This window comes from Poecilia mexicana, unplaced genomic scaffold, assembly GCF_051168715.1.
Source record: "Poecilia mexicana isolate PSO_F unplaced genomic scaffold, ASM5116871v1 scaffold_7, whole genome shotgun sequence".
Classification (NCBI taxonomy): domain Eukaryota; kingdom Metazoa; phylum Chordata; class Actinopteri; order Cyprinodontiformes; family Poeciliidae; genus Poecilia; species Poecilia mexicana.
This window is the reverse complement of record NW_028263376.1, coordinates 4,672,514-4,698,202: the sequence shown is the minus strand read 5'-3', so window position 1 is coordinate 4,698,202 and position 25,689 is coordinate 4,672,514. Positions and strand designations below refer to the sequence as shown.

The 25,689-nt window shown below is 39.2% G+C and overlaps 1 protein-coding gene across 4 annotated transcripts in view; it reads right to left on the bottom strand.

Moving 5' to 3' along the window:
* tns2a (tensin 2a) overlaps positions 1-25,689 on the bottom strand; it is a 71,120-nt gene that overhangs the window by 13,291 nt on the left and 32,140 nt on the right. For 3 of the 4 annotated variants that reach the window (XM_088006894.1, XM_088006896.1, XM_088006897.1), the window contains exons 4-15: positions 12,662-12,700; positions 12,198-12,239; positions 11,191-11,240; positions 10,755-10,938; positions 10,413-10,463; positions 10,204-10,326; positions 7,825-7,889; positions 5,917-6,000; positions 4,642-4,754; positions 4,204-4,264; positions 3,992-4,067; positions 1,827-1,956 (exon numbers count right to left, since the gene is read on the bottom strand). In XM_088006894.1, the coding sequence (XP_087863020.1) occupies positions 1,827-1,956; positions 3,992-4,067; positions 4,204-4,264; positions 4,642-4,754; positions 5,917-6,000; positions 7,825-7,889; positions 10,204-10,326; positions 10,413-10,463; positions 10,755-10,938; positions 11,191-11,240; positions 12,198-12,239; positions 12,662-12,700 (1,018 nt within the window). The remainder of the gene's footprint in view (positions 1-1,826; positions 1,957-3,991; positions 4,068-4,203; positions 4,265-4,641; positions 4,755-5,916; positions 6,001-7,824; positions 7,890-10,203; positions 10,327-10,412; positions 10,464-10,754; positions 10,939-11,190; positions 11,241-12,197; positions 12,240-12,661; positions 12,701-25,689) is intronic. The other variant, XM_088006895.1, reaches the window with a different exon arrangement.

The window sequence follows — 25,689 nt, the reverse complement described above, 5'->3', positions numbered from 1 at the left end:
AAAAACCACACTGTTCCTACAAACATGCAGTCTGTTATTTCAGAGAAAGTGAAACTGAGGAACAGCTGAAGTAAGAAACACATTCATTACGGACTTAAGTAATGCATGTCTACCAACCGTGTATCATCACATCTAATTCTCACTGTACTCTACACCAGGGAACTGTTATTACTTCCAAGATGGGGATTAAACCACTACTATTTAAGGATTTATTTGACCACAATATCATGAGGCCAAACCACTGCAGATATATTCCCACAATGCCAGTTTCAAAGGCTGCTATTATGTCAGTCAGTGCAGAGATGACGATATACCATAACAGAACCCAAAGAAATGAGGTATTTGAGGGATAATACCATTTTCTTTCCAACAATTTATAAGATATAAAGGGACTGCACTTCAATAACACAAATGAAGCACAGTTCTTCATAGTAATACGGTTTTATAGCTGGTGATTAAAACCATTTTCTGTGAAAATGATTGGAAACAGAAATATCATAGTTCCGCAGAAGGGAAATTCAGGGGTAACATCAGCAAAATGACAGGCAGTTGAGCCACGTAGGCAGTCACATGTGCAAAGGCTGACCAGGGGAGGCCATGGCTCCACCCTGAAACATGCTGGCCACCTCAGAGAATCATGTTCACTTCATACAAAGGCATACACAGCAGGGTTTCAATCAAGACCTAAATAAACAATCCAATAAATAAATAAATAGAAATACATATGTTAGTGGTGGGACTCAATCACATTTTTTAATCAAGTTAATTGCAGGATCTATAATTAATCAATTTTTGATCAGAAACTATATCCCAACAAAGTAAGCTGCATTTTCAATTCAAAGCCCATTTTTGCTGCTAAATTGTTGCATAAATAGATGTATGAGCTCAAAAACAGACATTTATTGTTTTTAATCTGCTATTCTGGTTATTCAACAATCAGACTGGTTTAAATTGTTATTCTACCCATTCAGCTTTTGGGAACCCCTGATAATTCATAATACTTTAGAAATGAAGGAGTTCATACCTTTAAGGGTCTGTGGACTCTGATATTAGCGTTAGAGACATTTATACTGCAACATGTTGCAGTATGCTCTAAAATTCATGCTATTTTAGGCTTCAATAGCTTCAATAGCTTTGCTGATGGGCTAATTCCTTTTAGCACAACACAATAGTCTTTTCCAGCTTCTCATCAGACTGTTTAGTTTCCAAACAAAACTGAACCCCCAGTGGGCTGAGAGAAGCAACTTCATCGTCCATTGCTGTTTGCGGATGTCGCTTGTGCATCAGATTTATGTGCATACCAGAAACACAATAGAAAGGTTCAGGGTCAGGACTTCTGCATGTTAATAAAATTCAATTAACTGCTGTAAATTTTTAGCATGTTTAAATCTATGTAAGCAAAACATATCATAGAGTATGGCCAAAACTATAATTTAAAATACTATTCTGAAATCAAAAATAGCATACTCCATATGTATGTGTATGTATCAGGCATATTCTGTATTTTTTTTAAGTCTGTCTTTAGTTACAAATAATTCTAGTAACAAAGCAAAAGAAAACGGTAAAAAAGTAGCCAAATTCCAAGAAGAGACTTTGAAAAAAACAAAACAAAGACAAAAACAAAACAACAATAACAACAAAAAAAACCTGATAAGCTATTCATTAAGACGACTTTGCAAGAAAACCTCTCTTCCATTTGCGAACGGATTAAAAAAAGTACACAATAAAACAAACTCGTAAACCCAAATCCTCACTCTTCATATCTATGACCTATGGTTCCTTAACTCCTGCCGGCTGCATCGATCTACCCAAGTGGATAAACTCACCGGTGAAAGCTTCATCCAGTTCCCCCTTTCCAAACCAGAGCTGGGATCCATGGATGGTACAGGTGTGGAACTGCAGCCTGAACACTGTGTCTCTGTCGGCACCATGGGCCCGCCTGTGGTAGCATTTCACCTGAAGAGGGCAGCAGAAGGTGAGGGAAGCAATCGAGTTTTGGAGCAGATGTGGGATAATTGCAGGCCTGTGGAGTTAATGGGAGGCCTTATGTTCCCTGAAGAGTGACACCTACACTTTTGAAATGTCAGACTGCACACACAGACAAATTAGGATTTCTGCTTAACAAGCTGCTCTTTTTCCCTGTCTGAACTAGAGGGCCTTGCAAAATTATTCACAACCCTTGAGCTTTTCCACATTTTGTATTTTTTTAGGCTTTAATGCATTCTGTTAAGCATGTTTTTCCTAAGTTCTTCCAAATGAAATCTGAAAATTGCAATGTGCATTTGTATTTTGTTGTCTTTATTCTGATTCTAACTAAAGATCCTTTGTGACCAGTTGCCCTCACATGTCACAAAATAAGTAAATAAAACTCAGGGAGAGATAAGAAGCATGTTACAAGTGTTCTGGTCAAATGAGACTAAAACCGAACATTTTTGCTGATTGGAAACCTGGTGGTTTGTCATATGGGCAGTCGCTCAGGGTGGCAAAAGAACAGATGGGGAGATGTTGTACAGGAACACCAGATAAAAAAGTATATTTACCCATCAGCTGAGTTTTGAAGGACATTTTTATTCCTCTCGTGTATGCAGTTAAAGGGGAGCTGGAACCCCTTGCTTGTGGGTTGGAAAATAGACAACTTTACATGTTTTGTAAAGAACTTCACTACATTTTGACCTGCTCCAGAATTCATAAGATTTCCTGCATTTAAATTGGTTAGGAGGCAGCAGAAGGACATGGTGACCCAGAGTGCCACTGCCTAACAATGCACACCACCATAAACATATCATCGCCATGGTGAAATGTTGTTGACAGCATCATGCTTTCCTCTACAACACAGGTGTCAAACAGCTACGGCGGTGCAGATTTGGCCCCAAGGCCTTGAGTTTTTTGTGGCCCTCAACACCCTAAAGAGCAAAATAGAACTACAAGATAAGAGTTGTGCACTTAAAAGTTATTTTATTAGTCAAATCAGATTTTTTTTGCACATTAATATGAAATTATGTTAAATATTAATTTTACTTATTAAATAAGGTGTGAGCAATATTATTTAAACAGTTTAATACGTAGTTTTATAAATACAGTCTACCACAACTGGCTCTTTAAGGAAATCCATGATCTCGATGTAGACTGAACAGAACATGAGTTTGACACTCTCGCTCTGAGGACAGGGAAGCTGCTCAGTGCTGAGGAAAGAATCATAGACTATCCTGGAGGAAAACCTCTTAAAAACTGCAAAATAAACCCCCATAAAATGTTCACAGTTCAGCAGAACAACCTAAACATGACGACCAGAACTAAAATTAGTTTAAATTAAAGCATTATTATTGTGTTAAAATGGTCCAGTCAAAGCTCAGACCTGAATCCACTTTGAATTTGTGTGAAAACATAAAACCTGAGAGAAAATCTTCATCCAATCAGATGGAGTTTAAGCTGTTTAGCAAAGAAGAACGGGTGAAACTTTAAATGTGCAAAGCTGGCAGGAATATAACCAAAAAAAAACTCAAGACAAAAACCCCAAAATACTCAAGTTGGTCCAAAATATTCCAAATGCAAGCAACATGCAAGCATAATGAAAAGATCAGTTTAAACCCTAAATTGTGTTGGGGTGTTGATAATTTGAGTCTGATAAAATCCTCTGAGGTCTGTGGCTGTGACAGGACAAAATGCGAAACAGTTCAAGAGATGTGAATATGTTAATCTGAAGGTCAAAGTTTTGACTCATGTAAAGCATATTTCTCATTCTGATATTTTTAGTTTTTTCTATATTAGATGTTGCAGACAAACTGTATGATTTATCCCACATTTTTTCATCAATATTAAGAAATTATTTATTTAAAACACGCTCATATATCTTGCAAAAGTTACTTGTAAGTTTGTTTTGTCTTGTTCCAAGTGTACTAAGATATTTGCTTTAGAAACTAGACCAAAAATAAAAGATGTAGTTTTTGCAGTGCAGGCCTTTATTGTGGGATTTCCTTCACATTCGACTCACCATGATGTCACCTTTCAGCAACAAGGCCGGTTCGATGGACACACACAGTCGCCTCCCACCAGTGCCTTGAAGGTCACTGTGAACAACAATGGCTTCAGAAACAAGACGGTGTACGCAACGCTTCTTTTACTGCTTAACTTTAGAACAAATTGGTCAAATGTCAATGCTTATCTGATCTATCAGTTGGCCTTTCAAGAGGAAAACAGACTCACTATATGCCTGAAGTGTAGACCAACTGCATGGACTGATAGATCTTCAAGAAGGGGTGGTAACCTAGGAAGAGGAGAGATAATTTTAGACTTTGTGAGCATTATCAGCGTCAGGACAGAGGAATGCGCTGACTTCCATCCACTCCTTCTGGACCTGATCATCAGATTAAAGACAAACAGACGGACATGTGTGTGGGTAGAGAGCGAACTCAGCCGACTATGGCATCTGCATTGAAAACACTGCAGCAATTCCACTGGGAAAGTCTGTCAGGGCCAAGACAAACATCACATCCAATTATAGGATGTGTCTTTATATGAAGGGACAGCAGACCAGGGACAGGAGGTACTTCTTGGTTCCGTTAAGAATTTCCTTACAACAACTGAACCTGAACTGAAAATCTATTTTTAATAGTTTGGCTCCATACTAATGAAGAAATGTACCTCCTTCACCCTGGAAGTTGGGAAGTGATGGGATAAGAACTTGGTGGAGGAAGAGAGGGCTGCTGTTCATCTTTATCGCCCCAGAGAGAAGGCCTCCAAAGTAATAGATATACCTGGGAAAAAGAAGTGGACATAAGAATCAGGAAGAAGTAGGAAAAAACATGTATTGTTGCCAGGTAACTACTAGTATTTAAATGTTTGGTACAGGAAAAAAAATTCCTGGGCTTAGTTTAAATGTTTTCTCAGTTCTTGGGCTGGCTACAGGCATGGGGAAACAGCTACTTCTACTGACAAAAACTTCTTTCAATGCATTTAGACGGAAAAGTATGATCTGCTGCTTTGGTTTAGCCTATGTGAAAATCTCTTTAAAAGCATGTGGTTTGGAGTGTGCAAGTGTGTGTGATAAAACCATGCCAGGGCAGAAAGACATCAACAATGATTTTAGGGAAGCCATCACTGATGCCTGTCAAACTGGGAAGAGCTAAAAGCTATTTGTAAGCAATTTGAAGTCAATTCTACAGTATTATTCATTGGTGGTATCAACCCAAGATTGTGAATATATGGACTTGTTTTGCAATCATGGGGAGTTTGTGGTCATTGAACTCATCTATATGGTGTCTGACAGTTGAAGCTTGTCTGAAATTTGGCCATGTAAGCAATAAAGTAATGTTGGGCCATAGATTCTGTTCAACACGAGAAAGGAGAATATTTAGCTTTCTCTAGTAAGAAAGATTTTAGCATAGATTGACAGATTTTTTTTTAGCTTTCAGTGGTCAGCACACTTGCCCTAAAGCTCTAATTGCAGAGCAAAATTTTTGATTAGCACTTCAGCTAACCCTCCTTACGTCCACATTTTACTGCTTTAGCAGTAGCTCCCCCTAAATGCTGTGTTTGTTAGCAGAACTAATGTTTATGATTAGTGCGTTAGGGTTAGCACAGCTAACATTTTAGTTAGCTGTACCCAGTTAGTATTTCTAGCCCAAGGAGGGTAAGAGAAACAAACAGATGACATAGTGATGACATTACTGTCAAATGACACAACCAACTGTAAGTTGAAAATATTAATATTAATCAAATCAAAAACCTCTCTGATATTTTTCAAGCTAAAGATACCACAGTCAAACAAAAAACTGAAGGTCAGAAGTGGTTTCCTTTTCCTTTTTCCGCCAATCGGATGCATTCATTAATTTGACGTATGCTGTTGGACACCAACACCCACCCGCCCCACTGCATCCTCCCTACTTATTTCCTCTCAGATCATCCTGCGGCCAATACCTGTTTTGGGACGGCTGGAGGGAAGAGGACACCTTATCTTCACAGAACTTCCTCATGGCCAGAGTACTGAGAGCCTGGTCCGCTCTGTACACAGATGTACACACACACACACACACACACGCACACGCACACGCACGCATGCACGCACGCACACACACACACACACACACAAGTGCTTTGAGTTAACGGTTTCCATCATGGAGCTCCAAAAAGTACATGGAAAGGATACAGCTGGCATAGAGAACATGATAAACTGGTTTCCACTGTTCCTAAAAGGAATCCAACACACTTAATTTATTAAAGGGGACCTATTATTCTTCCTTAAACAGGTTAGGATAAGTCTATGGGCTAAGCAAAACATGTTCATTCTATTTTTTACATAAAATCATTCTTAGATAATGAATTTTCATTCTGGTTTCTGCTTTTTTGAGCTCCTTTCAGAATAAGTTGTTTGAGGGCCAGCAGCTACTTATTTAAGTCCAAATAATTAGCTGCTGGCCACGCCCCCTGCCCTCAATTTGATGTTTTTACAATCGCATGTGAAAATGTCTCCAAACAGAGGTATACTTATACAACCGTACATCTTTGAAAAGTAGAAGTAGAGCCTCCTGCACAACCAACAAGAATGCAGAATGCATGGATAACAACATTGGTGATAATAGCTGAACAAACCCTCTGGAGCTCGACTTTGGTTGCTAGGTAATAGGCTCAGCTTCGCTGGGGTTGCTAGGTGAAGGACCTGCTGATTTGTGGCATTACATTCAAAAGGTTTTTGAAATGGTACATATAACAGACACCAAAAAAACATTAACTAATTGCCAAAAACCAGCCAGAATGATTTTCTTTTTATGCACTTAGGCTATTTTGAGAATCAGCAGAGACCCAAATAGAAGCACAAAAAACATTCAAAATTAGTTTTCATTTTATAGGTCCCCTTTAACAAAATAACAAGAAAGTCAGCAGGAAAAAAGCCCCAAAAATTTAAGAACTGTAAGAAGTCCTTAAATGTATTATGTATATTCCCCCATTTAAAAAGTTTTGAATCATTTCAAACTTTTTATATGAATAATCTGGCATGTATCATCAGCAATCTGGCTGCATTAATTTGAACACTTTAATGCTTTGATGAAAACTATTTATGATTCCTCTTGATTCTCCTTCAGTCTTCTGGGGCTTCATGTATAAAAGAGTGCACTGTTTTTACACAAAAAATTGGCACACAGACAAATTTTGAAAAGTGCGCCGCACAAAAAAAATTAAAATGTATAAAGCTGTGAGTATGTGCATACCTGTGCACATGTCCTTTATAAATCCTACTTTTGGCTCATATTTTCACGGCAGGTAAAAAGTTTGCTTATATTTACTCAAACATTTATGTAATGTTCATATTTATACATGCCGGCTTGTGCGTAAAACATGGCACCGCATAATTTTTGTGCATACACACATATTATACATTGTGGATTATGTTGAATCTCATTTATGGATATAAGATTCTCTAAGTGGATGTCCTGACTGAGATGTTCTCACAGTCTGATAGATTTGGACAACTCTACAACATAGAATGGTCAGATATTACCAAATCATGATGTGGGATGCTGATAGATTAATTTGAAAGAAGACTGAATGCTGAAACTGAATCAGTGTGCTTCAGCATTACATCAGTTTAAGGGTGTGCATTACTTATAACTGGAGTATCAAACTTTTTGTCTTTATTTCCTCTTAAAAGGTTTATTGCTTTAGTTGAATGTCATGTCATCTGTCATTGTCCCAGGACTGTGTACACTGTAACTAGATATGCACAGTTCAATCCTATATATTTTGGCATTCTGTTGACCTAAAACATAGATATTTTAATGACTCAGAAATTCAGCAGTGACGTTGCACCTCCTCTCCGCTCACACTCACCCTGCAGAGATCTTGCTGTAATGCATGTAGGCTGCAATAATCACGCCCGTTTTCCCTTTGTTGCCCTGTTGGGGGAGAAAAGAGAGAGAAATACATAAAAAATCATCATGAACTGATCTGACCTGACTGATCTGATCGAGGAAGCGGTTTAGCTTCCTCGTGACTGAAACGGCTTAAAGGATCTGAAAATTTGAGGTATGACCTTGATTCTTAGATTCAGGGATGCAAAGAAAACGGAGAGCAGACCAGATACACTACAACATGGAGAAATGTGCGAAGGCTGCTGAGCTGGAATTAAAAAGCTCCCTGTGGCGTCTTTTTCACAGCAAGAGCTCCACACTTCCTGACACATTCCAAAGACATTCCAGCTCCAAATTCCAATTGGGAGCCCCTCCAGAGACCAGCATAAGGGCCCCTTTAACACAATGAGCACCAATTAAAGTTCATTTTGCTGCGTGCCTCTCTCTTGGTGGAGAACTTATTTCTTTTATTATTTTTTTTATTGACAGCAACTCAGTTTTCTTCTTCCCTGGCGTGATCTGCAGCTGATAGATAATTTCTTGCAGCTGGAAAGTTCTGGAAAATCGGGAAGGCTCAGGAGTTCTCTGGTTTTTACTATTTCAATTCTTCAGACCAAAATCAACAAGTAATAAAAATAAATAAATAACAAAACTTGCGGGAGCCCAGTCGTCAGCACCAGAATGATCTGGTTCTTTTGAGGACAAGGATTTTTGTTGACGATAAGTTCAATGTCCAGTTAGTTTAATCCAAACTGACTTCATATGTAACATTTTTACACCAGGATTAGCAACCAGAGAGATTAAGCCATATTAATGCTTTGTGAGAACGAAAGTAAAGGCCCATAGCCATATCACAGGTCTGAAATCAGAAACTTTTTCAAAGGTTTGATCAAGAATTTAACTGTTATCTAGGTAATTTTTCAGAATACATAATCTGAAAACCTTCCACAAATCTTTCCAACTTCGTAATATGGACAATCACTCTTCCCAGGGCCAGAATGATAAGAATGTGGGCCCCTGGGCTGGAGCTGGTTTGGTGCCCTATCCATGACAGCAAAAAACCTTCTAATAATGCAAGTTACAATACATCAGTGGGTAATCCTATACATGAATTGGTGCCTGGTAGGTTTACTACATCCCCTGACCAGTAGATCCATGTTGTTCCCAAAAAATGACTGTAACGTCATCATTTTCAAATAACTGAGGATTGTTTGTATATAAAAATTGGAACTCTGGGCAATTACCTCAATAAGCCCTTTCTAAAGCCCAGACTCATCCAAGCTTTCCTGATTCTTTTTCAAAAACGACCATATATCTTCATCTGCAAGATATACATGGTACAAAGCTTGCACAGCTACAAAGCAGTTATTTTGTTCCAATCTGGCAAAATCAGATGAAGTTTCTCTTGTTGTTGGGTTGTGTTGATTGAGCTTGGCAGGTGTACCGATCAGATGTTAATCAGCAGCGACTCATCAGTTCGCTGCAGGTCCACCAAGAATTTATTAGAGATTTGGATTTTGAATCAGACATAATGTTCCTGCGATCTCCAGATGTTCCTGATATCTCCAGCTGGTTGAACAATTGTCCAACCAGATAATCAGGATCATCAATCTATATAGAAACGCTGCGCCAAACAAAGCAACAGCCACTACCCACAAACATATCTGTATCTCTAACTTTCAACCTCTTGTTCACAGATTGCTACTGTGGAATGTAACTCCAAATTATTTGGGAAAATTTTGCCAATTCATAAATTTTTCTATGGGGCATATAGAAAAATATTCTTTTGGATATATATATTTTTTAAATATCCAAAAGAAAATCAGCTTCAGAACCTGAAACACAGTTGCTTCAATGCTACTTGACAGGCTATTGTAGCCTGCAGATATTAGCTTCTGCAGTAGAGATATGACATCTTTATTGATAATAACGTCACAGAACCTCACTTCAATAAATCCAAACGAACCTTTTAAAGCTGGGATAATGTGTCAGAATGCTGTCAGAAGATGGTGACAGTCTTAACAAATAGGTAAAAAGTTCCCTACTGCAGACTTAAGAGTTAAAGGAAATGAAAGAAAAATGATCCTGATTTTAAACTACCTCCATAGACAGACATAGGAATTTTCACTTTTTTATTTCAGTGTTTTCTCTGTTCAGTTCAAGCCGCTTCCTATGTGTTGTATATACAAATGCATCGTTCCGGTGACCTTCAGTCGGCCTTTCAACATGCAGTTGATTTATCAGTTCCTGTGAAAGCATATCAGTATGAAGCATACTCTTTAAATCCTTCTGCATCTGTGTTTAGAGCCTGGGAAACATTGGCATGTCTGTCTGAGAGAAGCCCTCCCTGAACTCTGACCTTGCAGTGAAGGACCACCACGTGCTGGGGGTCAGAGGTCAGCCAGTTCTCCATGGCCTTACATATGGCACAGATCTTATCCAGCGGCGGGGCATGGAGGTCGGGCCAGCCAAAGTCGTGGACCTGTAGCACGGTGGAAACATGACAAACGACAAAGTGCGAATTGAGAAGATTAAGCGAACAATTGTTGGACTATTGAAGAGATCTACCTTTGGGTTTAGTCGGGTGATGTCATGGCGTCTTTCAGAGAGGTTCAGGAGCTGGAACAGAAGAGAGGGTGTGATGGAAAAAAACAGTGGACCATCCTGGATCATCTTGATGATCCAGGATGGTCATCCAGAGGTCCTGCTGAGGGCCCGCTGAGGGCCTGCTGAGGGCCTGCCTCATGTGGGCTGCTATGTGTGGTCGTGATCTATATATTTTTTTTATCTGCTGTAGCTGCAGCGTACATGTCAAACTCTATTGTACAATAAGCTGCACAAACTTGAACATCTGTTCAGACCCCACATTTGTTAGATGAAGGGTCTGAACAACTCGCTGGTGTTCCTCACCAGAAACTTGTCCTGATGTTTGGATTTGAGCATGGCGGCCACTTCCTTCAGATTGAGCCGGTATCTTTGCTCTTCCAGCTTTGGAGGGAAGAAGACAGAAATGATCCTCTCGGTGATGTACGTCAGGTCGAAGTCGTAGTGGCGCTCCATCACACGCTCCATCACACGGTCCACACTGAAGCTCCTGGTGAAACAGAGGAAAAACAGAAGACCAGACTCACATGATTATTTCAAGGTTCTTTATTTGCATTAATTCTCTTTGCATGAGGTCACTTGGTCAAATAAGCTTGTACAAGATCCTCAGTTCGCATGGTGGTCAGACATGAATTTTAATAATTCACACATAGGAGCTTCATACTCTATCAAAATGAACACAAGTCATTAAAGTTTTGATGTCCTCTAGTACATTGAAGGAAATCAATGAGACTGATTTTACCTCGGCAGGGTGTTCCTCTGTTTGGTGTAGGTTAGAGACTTGGTTGATCCCTGTGAAGAAAACGAACACACATGGCCTTTCCATCAGTGGTTCCCAACATCAGTGATTACAGTGCTAATTTAGGCTTTTTGGATATAATGGTTACAAAATTTTAATGAAAACTTAGACCTAAGCCCAAATGCCACAAAGGGGAAAAAACTTTTCGGTCAGAAACTACAACTCAGGCTGCTAGTAGAGTAGTAATAGTAATGGAAGTTGTTTAAACGGGATCCAAGAAAACTGTATTTAGCTGAATATTTTACTCGTCTTTTGCAGTTGCTATCTGCTGCTTCTTAACATGGAATTCACAAAGCACTAATTACATGCTGGAAGAAACATGTTTACCAGGTTCAGCAGATTTTAGCAATTTGTTACCCCTGTGTTAAAATCGATAATCTGCGGCAAAGTGTGCATTCATGACGTTTAAAATTTGTTGCCTTTAAGCTTTTTTGTAACTAATTCAGTAATTATTCTAAATTATATTTAAAATTCCTAATGGCACTTTCTGCACCATTTGAAAGAACATTTATATATTTATCTGACGTTTGATGAAGGTAGTCAACCTGTCAGTTTATTATTTATTTTACATTGGCTGTTCAACTCCTAATTGCACTGACTGAAAGTTGTGTTGTTTTTAAATGTTTGGCCAAGCTTGTGAAGCTGTTGATGCATTAAGAGTTCTGTACTGGTGCAGAGGTATCAAATAAATTAGCAATTTAGTGCATTTACATCTGTATTTAAAAAAAAAGAAACATTAAGTAAATTCAGCACTATTTTTCTGATCGGTATTGGTTGAAACTAAACCTCAGGTATTGATGTCAGAATTGGAAGTGAGAAAAGTGCATCGGTCCACCCCTAATCCAGTTGTGAATATTTAGTTCACATCTAGATTATTTAGTTCACATCTGGACAGTGGGAATAGTGAAAATGACGAAGGGGTGAAATAATAAATGTGAAAATGTGCTCACCATGTGTTGGTTGTGTCGAGAAGGAGCTGTTCCTCTACGCTGCTAGGAGGAACGGAAGATGAGGTGATTGGATAAAATGAGAAAATGGGAGTAAGAGTTAGGAAACAGGGTAAAGAGAGGCAACAGAGGGGAGGAAAGGGGTTAGAGGAAGAGGCAAAACAGAGGAAGGAAAGCAGAGTTAATTAAACAAATAGACTCCCTAATGGATAAACACAACTACTTCCTACAGCAACATCAACTGCTTCCCCCACCTCCCAAACTGGAACTTTTACTGCTCTCCAGAAATGAACCGAGCTCCAACCGAGCTGAGGGCTCGGCTTCCCAGAAGGAATTCGCCTCTAAACAAAACCATGCAGTGGTTTTGAAGAGCCACACTTCCCAACTGTGGATAGACGGAGTGGGAAAACCTCTCCTGTACATATAATGCTTTTGAGGAAAAGAAAGTATGCGCAAAGGGGACTCACCAGATCATTGGAGGGAGGTGGGATGCATGCAGACGTCACCTGGAACACACAAAAACAAACGCATGAAAAAAATAACCTGACAAAAAAGAAAAGATCCTTGGCGCTCTACACTAGAAAACATATGGTTGAAAGCTTAGACATATTTTAAGACAAGTGTTTCCCTTCAGAATAAACAGAAAATATTTTTAAAAATGGTGTGAAATTTTTATAAATGTAGCTAGGTTTTTATTCTTGAGGTTAAATAAGGGCACCATATTTAGGGTAACTTCAGTCAGGCTAAATTACTACATTTGAAATGGAGGGAAGAAAAACTTTAAAGTTAGCCTGATGTTTTGGAAGAATGTTACAAAATTCCAAAGGTCGAGACAAATTGTGTATGTTTTATTTCATTTCTCTAAATTGAAATGAATGGTAGCAACATTTCAAAACAAAAGCTGTTTTACAACAAGCTAACCTGTGCTAATGAGCTAGCTTGTGCTAACAGGCAATCTTAATTCTTCACAATTTGTCACCTTTATATTTTGGTTTATTAGATTATTTCAGAAAAATGAAGTGTAAGGATTAGGATTATTTTACACAATAAATGTCAAAATTTGGAAACTCATCCAATATAATGCAACTGTAAAAATAACTGAGTGAATAATTCTAATCTGTCATGATCCGTGTCTCTGTGTGTTTATTTTGAGTTTTTTCTGTGTGGTCCTGTTCCCTGTGAGTCTCTGTCTCTGTGTCTTCCCCGTTGATCCCAGGTGTGTCTCGTTCCCTTGATTACCCTCCCAGTGTATTTAGTCCCACCTGTTGTCTTTGTCCCTTGTCCGCTCCTTGTCTAATGTTTTCTTACGTCGTGTGTGTTTGTGTGCGTTGCTTGTCGCTCGCAGTAGAACTGATAAGTCCTGTGTCGACTCTGCTCTCGTTTCCAGTCTTGTATTTTTCAGTTGCTACCGGTATTTAGCTGTTGCTAAGTCTTCTGCCGTGCTGCCTGAACCGGACTGTTTTGAGCACTTTCTTATTAAACTTTTCATCATCATCTCAAGCTGGGTCCCTGCGTTCGTTCTCATCATCACAAAACCGCCACTTTATGACATGATCTAGTTCAGAATTTTTGTATCACACTAAAATAGTTTAGTGATCATTTGAAGCAGAAATGGAAACGCAAACATGTGGAGCATTCAATAAATTAGAATATTGTTGAAAAGATAACGTGTTTCAGTAACTCCATCACCAAGTGAATTACATGACAGATTAGACAAGACTGATGTTTTAACACCTTTATTTCTCTTAATCATGATGATTTTCTGCTAAGGGCTAATAAAAACATGACTTAAAATTAGAACATTACATCAGACCAATAAAAAATATTAAAAGTGGAATTATGTGCTTAATGAAATGCATGTTTAATACCTGCTTAAAGGTTATATTCAAAAGGTATTTTTAATCCAACAAATTAAATTCATCAGGACGAATATTCAAATTTATTGAATCTGACTGTAATTAACTGGACAGATCTGAAGAGTTTAGATACAGAGTTAAAAATCATATTTACAGATCACTACAGGAACAACTTTTTACAAATCAAACATTTTAAATTAAATCAGACATTTTGAATGTACTACTTTGTGGTAGCTAAGTACTATAGAGATTGTTTTTAAAGTGTTTTATAAATAAAGTAGTAGTAATAAAGAACAAGTGGTTTCTTAATAACTTTATTGAATATATTTAGCTTAATCAGTTTAAATCACTCACCCAGTGTTACAGCGCAGGATTTTTTGACCGTCAAAAAATTAAGACACTTAAAGCGTCACATCTACATTTCTCAACCACTTTGCTAAATGTGAAGTATGTGCAAACATGGAGGCAAATACAGGGAAACACAGCTGGAGAGGAGACCCACGATCAGAGCGACGTGTCCGATTCCCATGTTCTCTACGGCCCGACAGGTCAGTGAACCGTAACCAAAGGAAGCCAGAGCTGGACAGCTAGCTCTAATATAGAGGGGCTGACATCCACAATCACACTTATGTAACTCATGCACACTCAGTCTCACTTGTGCATGCGCATGCAAACACACGTGTGTGCAAGTTTCAGCCAAAGGGCCCGTTTTGGACTGTTTATTTGGATACAGGAAAAGGGCAAGGGTTTGTCTAGATTTCATTGTGCACAGAGGGGAAGTTCCTGCGGCCCTGATCCTGGGGGTGTGTCGCCACGCAGGCAATCTGAGTTAGCCTCTCTGTTCTCCTTTCTTTCAACGTGGGGCTCAGTTGCTCACTGCCGCTCCTATGAAATATCTGACATCAACAGGAAAGCTGAGGAACTGATAAAGAGCTAAATTCAGAGACGTGTCATGTTCAATGAAAGTTGAAGCAAGAATGTTTGTCTATCAAATGATTAATTTGACTACGTTTCTGTATGAGTGACTGAGAATAGATGCTCCTTTTCAGCAACCACATGGGGCTGAAGTTAAAATCTGTCAATCGTTTGTCCTCAGCATCAAGCCTGGGTCCTGAGGATGGGTACAGATTGGTACCTATCTGTACCCATCTGGTGAAGACAGGTACAGAGTAGGGATGCACTGATATGAAAATTTCAGCAATATTTCTGTCAAGGCAGAAAACCAATATTTTGGTTTACATATATATATATTACCCTTTTGACACCTTGAAAAATTCAAGCACACCTCTGACTTCACTGCTTCTACTCCCCACCATCACTGTCCACATGTCTCTCATCACTTGCACTAAATTGGGCCAAACAGTATCTTTTAATGTGTAACCTGAATGTGTTCTACATGCTTTGAATGCTTTCAAACTTTAAAATACAATTTAAGGTATATGAAAAATGAATGCCACCTAATTAATTTTCACAAAAAAGTCACAAAACTCATCTGGTCTCATTATAACCCATAGATATTTGGTGTGGAGGTGTAGTTACAAGCCTCCTTCACATTGTAGCTTTTTACGTAACGATTATTCTGTCTTCAGAAAACAAATTTGACTGTAAGATAGTCCAGCACCTCACTTTTCACTGAACGTCTGATGTAGACAAGTTTCTTTTCATAGTCTACATTATGTCAGAGCTCCAATTATTGTAACTCATGTAACCGATCGGACTAGTTTCATTGACATTAATTAGTTTTTATCGACACCGCTGAGCTTGTGAACATTTAGGTCTCATTTTCTTTTTACCAGCTTTCCTTTATTTCTCTCCTCCATTTCTTCCTCTTCATCCTTCTCTCTCAGTGCCCAGTCAAGGGGCCTTGTAAGGGTGGCTACAGAGAGCCAAAAAAAAACACCCTCCACCGCAGCAGATTCCATCCCCACCGGCCAACACTTACGCACAAACTTCCTGTTCACTGAACCTCCACCCACCCACCTCTCTTTAACGCTGCTCTTTTATCCTCACCTCTGTCTCCATCCATAAATATCATTCCTCTTTTCCTGTTTCTTAACCTGATCACAACATTTTCCATTTCTGTCTACATCCCAGCTGGCATGTGTGTTCTTTAATGTTTCTGGGTGTTTTGGGTTTCTGTTTCCTTATCATCTTTTTTTCAGGTTTCACCAATGTTTTCTTCCCCAAATACCCAAGAATTCTGCACATTTTTCTTGTCGAAGAAAAATTGCATTTACAGACTTTAAGTGCAATTTTGGCAAATATTTCTACAATGGTTGGGATTTAAATATGGAACTTGCTAGAATTGCAGCTCTTATGGTGGCAGCATGTTGGAGTAGCTCAATTTAATTTCCATTTGGCATAAATGAAGTATTTTTGAACTGAATTGTAAATCAGAGATTGGATGGATGGGAAGTTAAAAAATGATAGCAAGACAGATGGACGAACTGATGGACGGACGGACTTTTCCAGACTAGAGAACCCTGAATACCTCTTGTAATTTCCTTCTTCATATCCTCCATTTTGTTTTTTTTGGGTCAATAAGTGAAAAATTCTCCTATCTTAGACTTTCTTCTGCTGCTTTTCATCTCCAGATTCCAATATTTCCTTCCCCTTTCCTCACTTCATTTCTCTTCTAATCTGCTTCAAACAAAATGCTTCCCGTTTGTCAACTCTCCAAATTTGGACCCGCCTTCTTCCAACATTCTCTTTAGGTTTTCATTAACAGACTAGAGTCAAGACTAACTCCAACCTGCTCTGGATTTATTTATGAGATACTTCAATGCAGTTTCAAGTAATGTGATCCAAAGTACATTTATTCATTTACTTCAATCTTTGCACACTCAAATATTCATCCTACCTTCCTTCAATCAGGTTAGTCCAGGTGGATAAATCTATGGAGACCTTCACCCTCTCCTCCCCTCTCCTCCCCTGTCCTCCCTTGTCCTCCCCTGTCGTCCCTTGTCCTCTCCTGTCCTTCCTTGTCCTCCCCTGTCCTCCCCTGTCCACTCCCTTGTCCTCCCCTGTTCTCCCTTGTCCTCCCCTGTCCTGTCTTCTCCATTCAGCTCCATCCATGCTCCCCTCCTTCTCCCATTATCAGTCCTCTGTCATCTTACTCTCTCATCATTTTGTTTTGCCACAGTCGCCCTAGCTCTTCTGGTTTCCCAACATGCTCTTTGATCCACCAAAGCTGAAAGAAGCATAGCAAATGGATAATGCACAGCTCACTCTCCCTTTAAAGCAGGGCTTAGGAGCTGTGGGCTCTGAAAGGGACACTACAGCGTGAGGTAGCTGCCTTGGTATGTTGTTGCTGTGAGAAATGTTGGGGAAACGTTTGTGAGACCCTGTTAGAGTTTGTTCGTGAGGGAATACCAACAAAATATGGGGTACATGTACACTAGAAAGACACAGAACATTTAAACAAAGCCCAAAGTTTTAATAACAAACAATTTTCTATCTTAGATTCTGCAAATGCTCGCATTCTAGTTCAAGTTCAGCTGAATGCCCAACATTCTCTCAAACAGTTTGATGAAGTTGTCAGCTGGAGCTTTTCCCAGCAGTCCCACAGGAGTTTCAGGCTGAGAAATTGTTGGTGGTTTTTCCTTCAATTTGTGGTTAAGCCTCATCTGGGGTCCAGTCTCATCTCAACCGTTGATCTTGAGATTTGGCTCCTGGATGAACTCTGGGAAGAAGTAGGTTTTGTAACGTTGTACCTTCTTACTCTGTGATGTTTTTGGTTCTAAAAGAACTTGTAGTTGATCTTTTTAAGATGCTATGAGTCATAGTAGCCCTTGGGAGAAGGAACTGAGAATAAATCTGTCCACAGAACTCTAGATGCTTGTTGACAGACCTTAAGGATCTCTTCTAGGTTCTGTCTTTGTGTAGGCAGCTGAAGGCACATTTCCACTAGACCACCTCTAACCAGTACGGTCTCGGCCCGCCTCGGCCAGATTCATTTTCCATTAGCAAATCCAGCCGGCTCAGCCTGGCTGTTCTCAGATCTTCATACCAACTTCAGGGGTTGTACCAGCAGGACCGGTCAGGGTGCAGCATGGAAACCATTTGATTGACAGCTGATTTACATCAGTGAAAACTGCAAACAGCATATAAAGTTTAGCTGTGTATAAAGTTTATCTGTGGACCGTGGACATGCTGTCTGCTATCAGAGAGCTCTTCAGGAAGGAGGAGTTTAATTGTGAGTTTAATCAGGAGCAGCAGGAACACGTGGTAGTTTTTTCAGCATAATGATCGTGAATGAGCATCTCTGCTACCAGCTTCTCTCTCTGAAATATGGACAACAATAAAGAAGAGAGAAACAGTGCAGCTGTAGTCAGCTTTCTGACGGAGCTGCTGTTTTGCGTCAACTGTGTGAAACACCAGAACTACATAATATTAACTTGGGATGTGAATTTTATTTTCCATTTGGACTGAAAAATAAAAATAACGTGTATGTGACTATCTTTTGACTGCTTTACCTAAATCCAAAAGGCTGCAGATTTTAAAAAACAAAGTGCCAGAATGTAATTATATAGCAAAATTATCAGCTTATGTGAGTCTTTATCATTATGTTTAGGGCCAGCAATGGATTTCTACAAGATGAAATGAAGTTTTTGGGTTTATTTTAGTCCATCAGAACCAGAACCTCAAGGTTCTACATTGCTCCATGACTCTTCTCTTGTGTTCCTTTCTTCCTCATGCCTGGCAGCTCCATCTCCACCATTCTCTCTCCAATGTATCCAGTATCACCAAATTAGTCCTAGTACAAACAGAAGTGTCTGTTCTCTTATGTGCATCTTAACTAAACAAGCCAATCCAGTGAAGCTTTCAACTTTGTGCCAGTTAAAAACTTGTAATTTTTTCCTTTGCATTCCCTCATCTGTTCAAGAATAGTTGGTTCTCTAAGATTAGTGCTGATATTTTACAATGTAGGTATTTTTGTTGACACAAACCTATAAACAAATTAAGAACTTTAGTTCTGTCATACTGTCACTAGACCACCAACAAAGTGTGCTAAAGATTACATGGCAGAATCTGCCAAGACCCCACTCAGATGTTTTACATTTGATGAAAACATTTTTTGTGCGCAATGACAGTAAATAAAACAAAGTTTTGAAAGACCGTACAAAACGCACAATGGACAAAGACCGAGTCAAACAACAAGTAGAGAAAATTAAAGAACAAGGACACTTGTTTTGAAAAAAACACCAGATGAAGTTCCACATGTGGAAGATTTGTTCCACATTGACACACACACACACACACACACCTACACACACACACAAAAACTCCAGGCAAGAAGTCACATTTTCATCTCTGTTGTATATGCAGCTAAAATACGCCAACCATTATGGCTGGTGAACGATGATCTTTTTACTTGCAGAGTCTAAGTCTTGTGATGACACACATTCTAACAAGGTTCCCACAGCATCACAGATCCTCCACTCCACTTCAGTGTATCAACATGTTCTTTGTTTCACACCAAACCCACCTGGAGTGTTTGTTGCCAAAAAGCAATCTAATCTCATCTGACCAATGACCACAGGTCAAGTTAAGGTCCCATTAGTGTCTAGCTAACTACCCATGTTTACACCCGTAATAGCGGGCGAGAAAATATCTAATGGTTGTTATAGAGACCGGTTGATCCCAAGATTTCACTTTCTGTGGCAGTTCTTCAAGAGTGCACTTTGGAGATTGTTTTCATTAGTTCCTCACTATTCTACTTGCTGTGTGTGGTTTCAAGATAAATATAGATCCAATTGTAGCCTGCTGAAAAAGTGCCTAAAGGAAGCAGGCCTCTACAGTATAGTACAGCCAAAGAAAAAAGGAAGTCATGGAATGCTAATTAGAAATTCTCCAATTAACTTGAATGAGTAAAAAGTGTAAGACTGTAGTCCAGCCGACCCTGATAAAGTATACATTTGCAATGGTTTGCATTTAGAGGTTTGTTGGAGACCTAAATGATTTGGGGAGTAGTGAAAACTTCAGTACTTGTACATTTTTTCAAACCTCCTGCTGAACGTTTTGCTTGGGGAATTCTTCTTGCACTGTAAAGTGCAAGAACCATATTAAATCTTATGGAATGCATTGATTTGAATCAGCTGACTGTTTCTTGCCAACTAAATTCCTTTAAAAACTGTAAGGTTTTAAAGAGCCAATAGAAGTTGACTTTTTACACACGCAGCTCTACTCTCAGCACCAAGTCACCCACTTTTACCATAGTGTTCTTGTTCTTCTAACAAAAACAGCAAGGAGGAGTCTGTCGAATCATGTTGGACAGGAAAACGCCACACAAAGCCAAACCAGTGGTGTAATAAAAGACTGTTGGTCTGACACCACAGGGGAGCAAACCTTAGACAAAGCTATCTATCTCTGGAAGCCAAACCAACTTCCTACAACACCAGCTTGTCACACAAGAGGAGGAAGAGCAAAAGTTAGAATCTGAAGCCATGAGAAAACCAGATCGCAACCAGATCCAGATCCTCAAACCATGTGTCACGTTTCTGCAGTTAGTGGGGATTTTCTTTTAATATTTAAACTTGAGTCTAAAATTCCACACATGAGAGCCAATCAGAGGGAATTAAAAAAAGCTGCGAGGAATCAGTGAAAGTTGATGCTGGCTCTGACCTTTCATGCTTCATCATTGCTGTGATCCTAGACTTAACTTTCGGGGCCATGAAAGTAAAACAAAACTGAAACATTTCAGCGTCCACAGATAAACAGAAAACAGCCGAGAGATGTTAGTAAAACCAGAGATCATCCTCTCCTATGGCTACAAATTAAAGAGGATAATTCCAAGTAACCCTAGCTGCTTTCAGACAGGCATTCTTGTTAGCGTACCAAAGTCCTTCACGGTTTTCCCCACAACAACACAGGCTCCATTACTTCCCTGAAGGGAATATTGCTCCAGCTTGTCAGCACTTTGAACTTTATGCTGGTTCTTTGTGTTGTACACCTGTTTTCTGTAAGAGTTCAAACAGCTGTCTGAGATGATTAAAGCCATTTAATGTTTTAAATGTTTCAAAAATGCATAATTACAGTTATAAAGTGAAAAGTCAAGGCTCCCATCTGTAGATTGTCCTTCTGGGAGAATTTCACATCCACCTGTTTGAATAAAGTCATTCAAACAGGTGAGAAATAGCTGCTTTACTAACATATGACAGCATGTAAGATTCCATTCAGGGACATAAGGAGAGCAATTTTGGACTAGATGATAGAAATCCTTCAAAATTAACTGTAGTTCTATGGCTCTTGTCAAATAAGTTTCAAAATAAAAAAAAACTACAAGAGACTTCATGCAACAACAACAATCTATAATATTCTTCTAATTGCATTTCTTTGTGAAAAGCATTCAAATGATCTCATCTAAAACAAATTTTGAAAAGTTTAAGGCACTTTAACTTTTTAAAATTAGGTCTCTGAAGCTGAGATGTAGATGTATGCATTTGTACAAACTTGCAGGACTTTTCTTATGGCATCTCTGAGGGTGGTTTGCATGGCTTGGTCATAAAACACTCCCTAAAATCCAACTTAAATGTCTACAGCCTCGTCCACATGGGAATATTTTTTTCTAAAATGGGTTGTCAGTTTGGAAAAACACCCACAACCTCAATGGACCAGTTCCAGAAATGTTTCCATTAACACGGAAACACGCAGAAATCCTATCCCTAACACAAAATGGTATTTTTTACCCGTCCAGACCTGTAAGTCTCGTTAAGTCTCGTTAAGCATAGCGTACAGAACAGGCGCATAAAGCCCCCACATGAGCTCAGCGGTAAACACAACAAGAAAACAAGAATGTGTGGAGTAATGACGAAGTTGAGCCTCTCCTCTGTGTTAAGTTGGTTTATAAACTAATAAATTACAAGACGAGCATGTAATCAGCCATTGCTGCTGCAATGTACTACACATACTACACATTTGTTAACTTTTAAGGTTAAAGGTCAGCTTAGTACATCACCAATTTTTTTTCTTTTATTAACAAAAGAGGTATTTTTGCTGTCACTGTGAATACAAATTGGTGACATTTTCTGTAACCCATTTAAATTAAGGTCCCCTAAAATTCCATTTCCATTTGAGTGTGAGGCACAAATTGCTAAACACTTTGCCGTTTTAGAAAAGGTTCCAGTGTAGATGGAGCCCAGAGTATATTTAAACACATTCACACCAGTCCTGTTCAGGCTGCATTAGTAAAACTCTAGTTTGTTTACATTTAAAGTCCGACTAATTTGGGGAGGTGTGAATGTGTAATCAAACTCTGATGCGGACCAAAAAAGCGAGTTCTTACATCTCAGTTAGGTTGAGGTGAACTTTGGTACAGTTCCAATGCATATGTGGTCCAGAGAATGCTACAAAAACAAGAAGCAGACTATAGAGTGGAGTATTCTGGGTTGGAACAACCAAAACAAACATCTGTGTCTAGCATTAGAGGGAGAAATGGCTCGCGGTCTTTTGCCAAAGAAAAAAAGAAATCCTACAATTACTAAAATCTGACATGTTTTGTTTTTGCTTACAATTCATGAAGAAGGAAGTTGGACTCAGTGTTTCCTTCAGGAGTTTTCATGTTCATGTCATCAAGAAAGATGACCTAAAGAGTGCCGCGCCACCACAGTGGTAAACAGATTGCTCAGAGGGTTTGGTTTGTTCGCCACAATGCAAATCGCACAAGCTGAAAATATAGCAAATGTTGCAACTTTGGTTCCCATTCGAACCAAGGCTACTGGACTATCAGGTGTAAAAACATCCTTATTCACTACAAGGTGAACACTAATGAGAAAACTAGAAAAATATCCAACCTAATTCAAGAAAGATGACCTAATGTTAAAGTGAAAAATACTGCTATAGTGTTTGTGAGAGCAAATATTGTTTTTTAGATTTTTCACTGTACACCAAATGTTCCATTCCAACTCCTTTCCCTGGGTTCCCACAGTCTGTGTTAAACAAAAAGGTCATCCCCTCATTTTATTTTTGCTCCAAGCAATTGGAAGGACACATTGCTCCCTGCAGAGAGGTTTTCACAACCAAGCAAGAACCAGCTTCCTGTTGCAGAGCTCTGAATGTTCACTACACATCTACAGGGGTCTGAAAAAAATTCCAAATTGCCACAAATTGATTATGTTGCTTCTAGGGAGACAGATTTTCTTGCAATCTCTTAATGAGACTGTGATGAACAGTTTTGTGATGGAAAAGCATCCTGTCCATTGTGTATCTAGACTCTCACATTCTTGTGGAATTTTGTTCTCCACTTGTTAACATAATTTCTTGTTTACTTGAATGTCTTACAGGTGACCTTAAATTTAGTGTTCGATAACTTCAGGACAGAAAGGAATTCTGTGTAGAATGCCACGTGTCCAAATCAATTGCTATGAGATTTATGTGTTGTGCTGGGAGTGTGCTTTATAAGCAAACATCTCCACTTTGGTTTCAGCTGATCAAAGGAAGTTGTCTTATGGTTCACTCAATTCAGCAAATATTGGTAGTTGACACATTCTTTTTAGTTAGATTCGGTATTGGGGACAAAATTAAGACTACCACCCAGCAGTGGCTACTTCCTTGTTTCAGGAGGCTATATCCATTACAAGGCCAGCTACTGATCTGACTGATAGGCCAGCGTTAGCAACTGAACAGTGGGCGCTGGCAAATGAGAAAGAGACTATTCACTTATGTTAGCATTGGAGAGACTAGTAACTGCTATACCTGGGCTGATTCTGCAGTGAATCTCCTACTCCCTCTGCTGTCCATTGGCACAAATGGGGTGGTGTTAGCACATGAGAGGCTAACTATTAGCTAGCCTTGGCTAATCACTCGCTGGATTAAACAGATATGTTTTAAACAAACTTTTATCAAGTGAAGTTGTTGGTATAAAATATGTGCAAGTGACATGCATTAGAGCCTATCCATGCTATTGGACAGCTGAAGAAGTAGACAATCCAGTGGGTGACCACCAGCCTAGTTATGCTACTCACTAGCCTTTCCTGTGCCAACACAAGTGAACTGTCTCCTCCTCAATTGCCATTGGATGCTCAAATGTTGGTGTCAGCCTATCATTAATCATATCAGCAGCTAGCTTCAGAATGGATATAGCCTTCTGCTACAAGTAGCCACTGCTGGGTTTGCAACAGTGTGCCATATTTCGGAGTGAAAATATGGCACAGTTCTTCCGAACAAGTCATTATTGTTCTGTCTTTTATGAAATACTTTAATACTTTACTTTAATCAATTAGCATGATAACTGAGTTTTTTGTTTGTTTGTTTTTTTAGTTTCTCTAACCTTGGAATGAATTTGCTAGGACATCAATTCCTCAAATAATTGCTAAGAATATGAGATGGTTTACAGTAATAATCTTTGCTGATTCATTTTCTGCTCTGTACTGTTTACATACAGCGGTATGCTTCAGACCAGAACTCTGCAAAGACTCACTTTACAGATGTGGTCAAGTATGTTTGCTTAACAACATACTCCTTCATAAATGATATTGTTATGTTGTACACGTGGGGTAAGCTTTAGATCATTTTAGAACCTTTTGAGGTTCTTTATTCAAGAACCCTAGAGTTAAAATTGTCCAAAATGGAATGCAAATGGAAAACACAACCACAGCCATGCATGTTGCTTGTGTTTTGAGGGTTTCTCAGTACATCCCCGAAGCCAAAGTGAAAAAAACAAACCACACCATAGCATTCTCATCCAACTATCTTTATCTTCCTCCTGAGCCAAACAAGCGTTGAAAGTTGGATGGCAGATAAAAATAAATGTGGGTAAACAAACAAAGCAGGAAGACATCAACAATGGAAAAAGTTCCTGCGAGCCAACCGATACCGGCTGTTATTACAGAGCTTCACTCCTTGCCTCCATGTCTACATTTTGTGGTTGAGGTCCATCTCTGCCATTCATCCTGTTGATGCGCACACAAGCACACAATTCCCGAAAGCCCACCATTTCCTCCTGTTTCTATATTTGCAGATCCCTACAATGTAAACAGTGTTTAGCATATGTATGGGTGTGCTCAGATTCACCAGACGGGCTTTGTCAACAACTGCTTCAGGAGCTGTCTCAGTTTGCAGCACACCGCAGTTCTCAAACAAAACATGTCAGTGGTCAAAATCATCATTCTCTTCTTGTGATGTCTTTTTTTTCTGATGGTTGACTATCGTGATAAGCCTGAGGCAGTACAGAACCTGATTCTTTACACACACACACACACACACACACACACACACACACACACACACACACACACACACACACACACACACACACACACACACCCCCCACACACACACACACACACACACACACAAAACAAGTCTTCCATACAGAGGCTGATGTTTATCAAATTATATCATGACCTAAAATCTGTGTGTGACTCATGCATAGTGGATGTCGACGTATCCAACAGATCTTCTAAAGAGATCAAACCCGTTGACAAAAAGTCAACTTCTTATATGTTCTCACTTTTACGTCTTTGTATGGTTGTGAAATTGAAGGGAAATGAAAGATAGCTATTTAAAAATTAAATTTTACATATTTATTAAAACTATCACTGTATCTTGACAGTTGAATATGAGACTTATAGTCTATGAAAACACAAGCTTCCCAGGCTCCCTTTGGTAGTCCTACCATCATCTGGAGAAATGCACAGCTC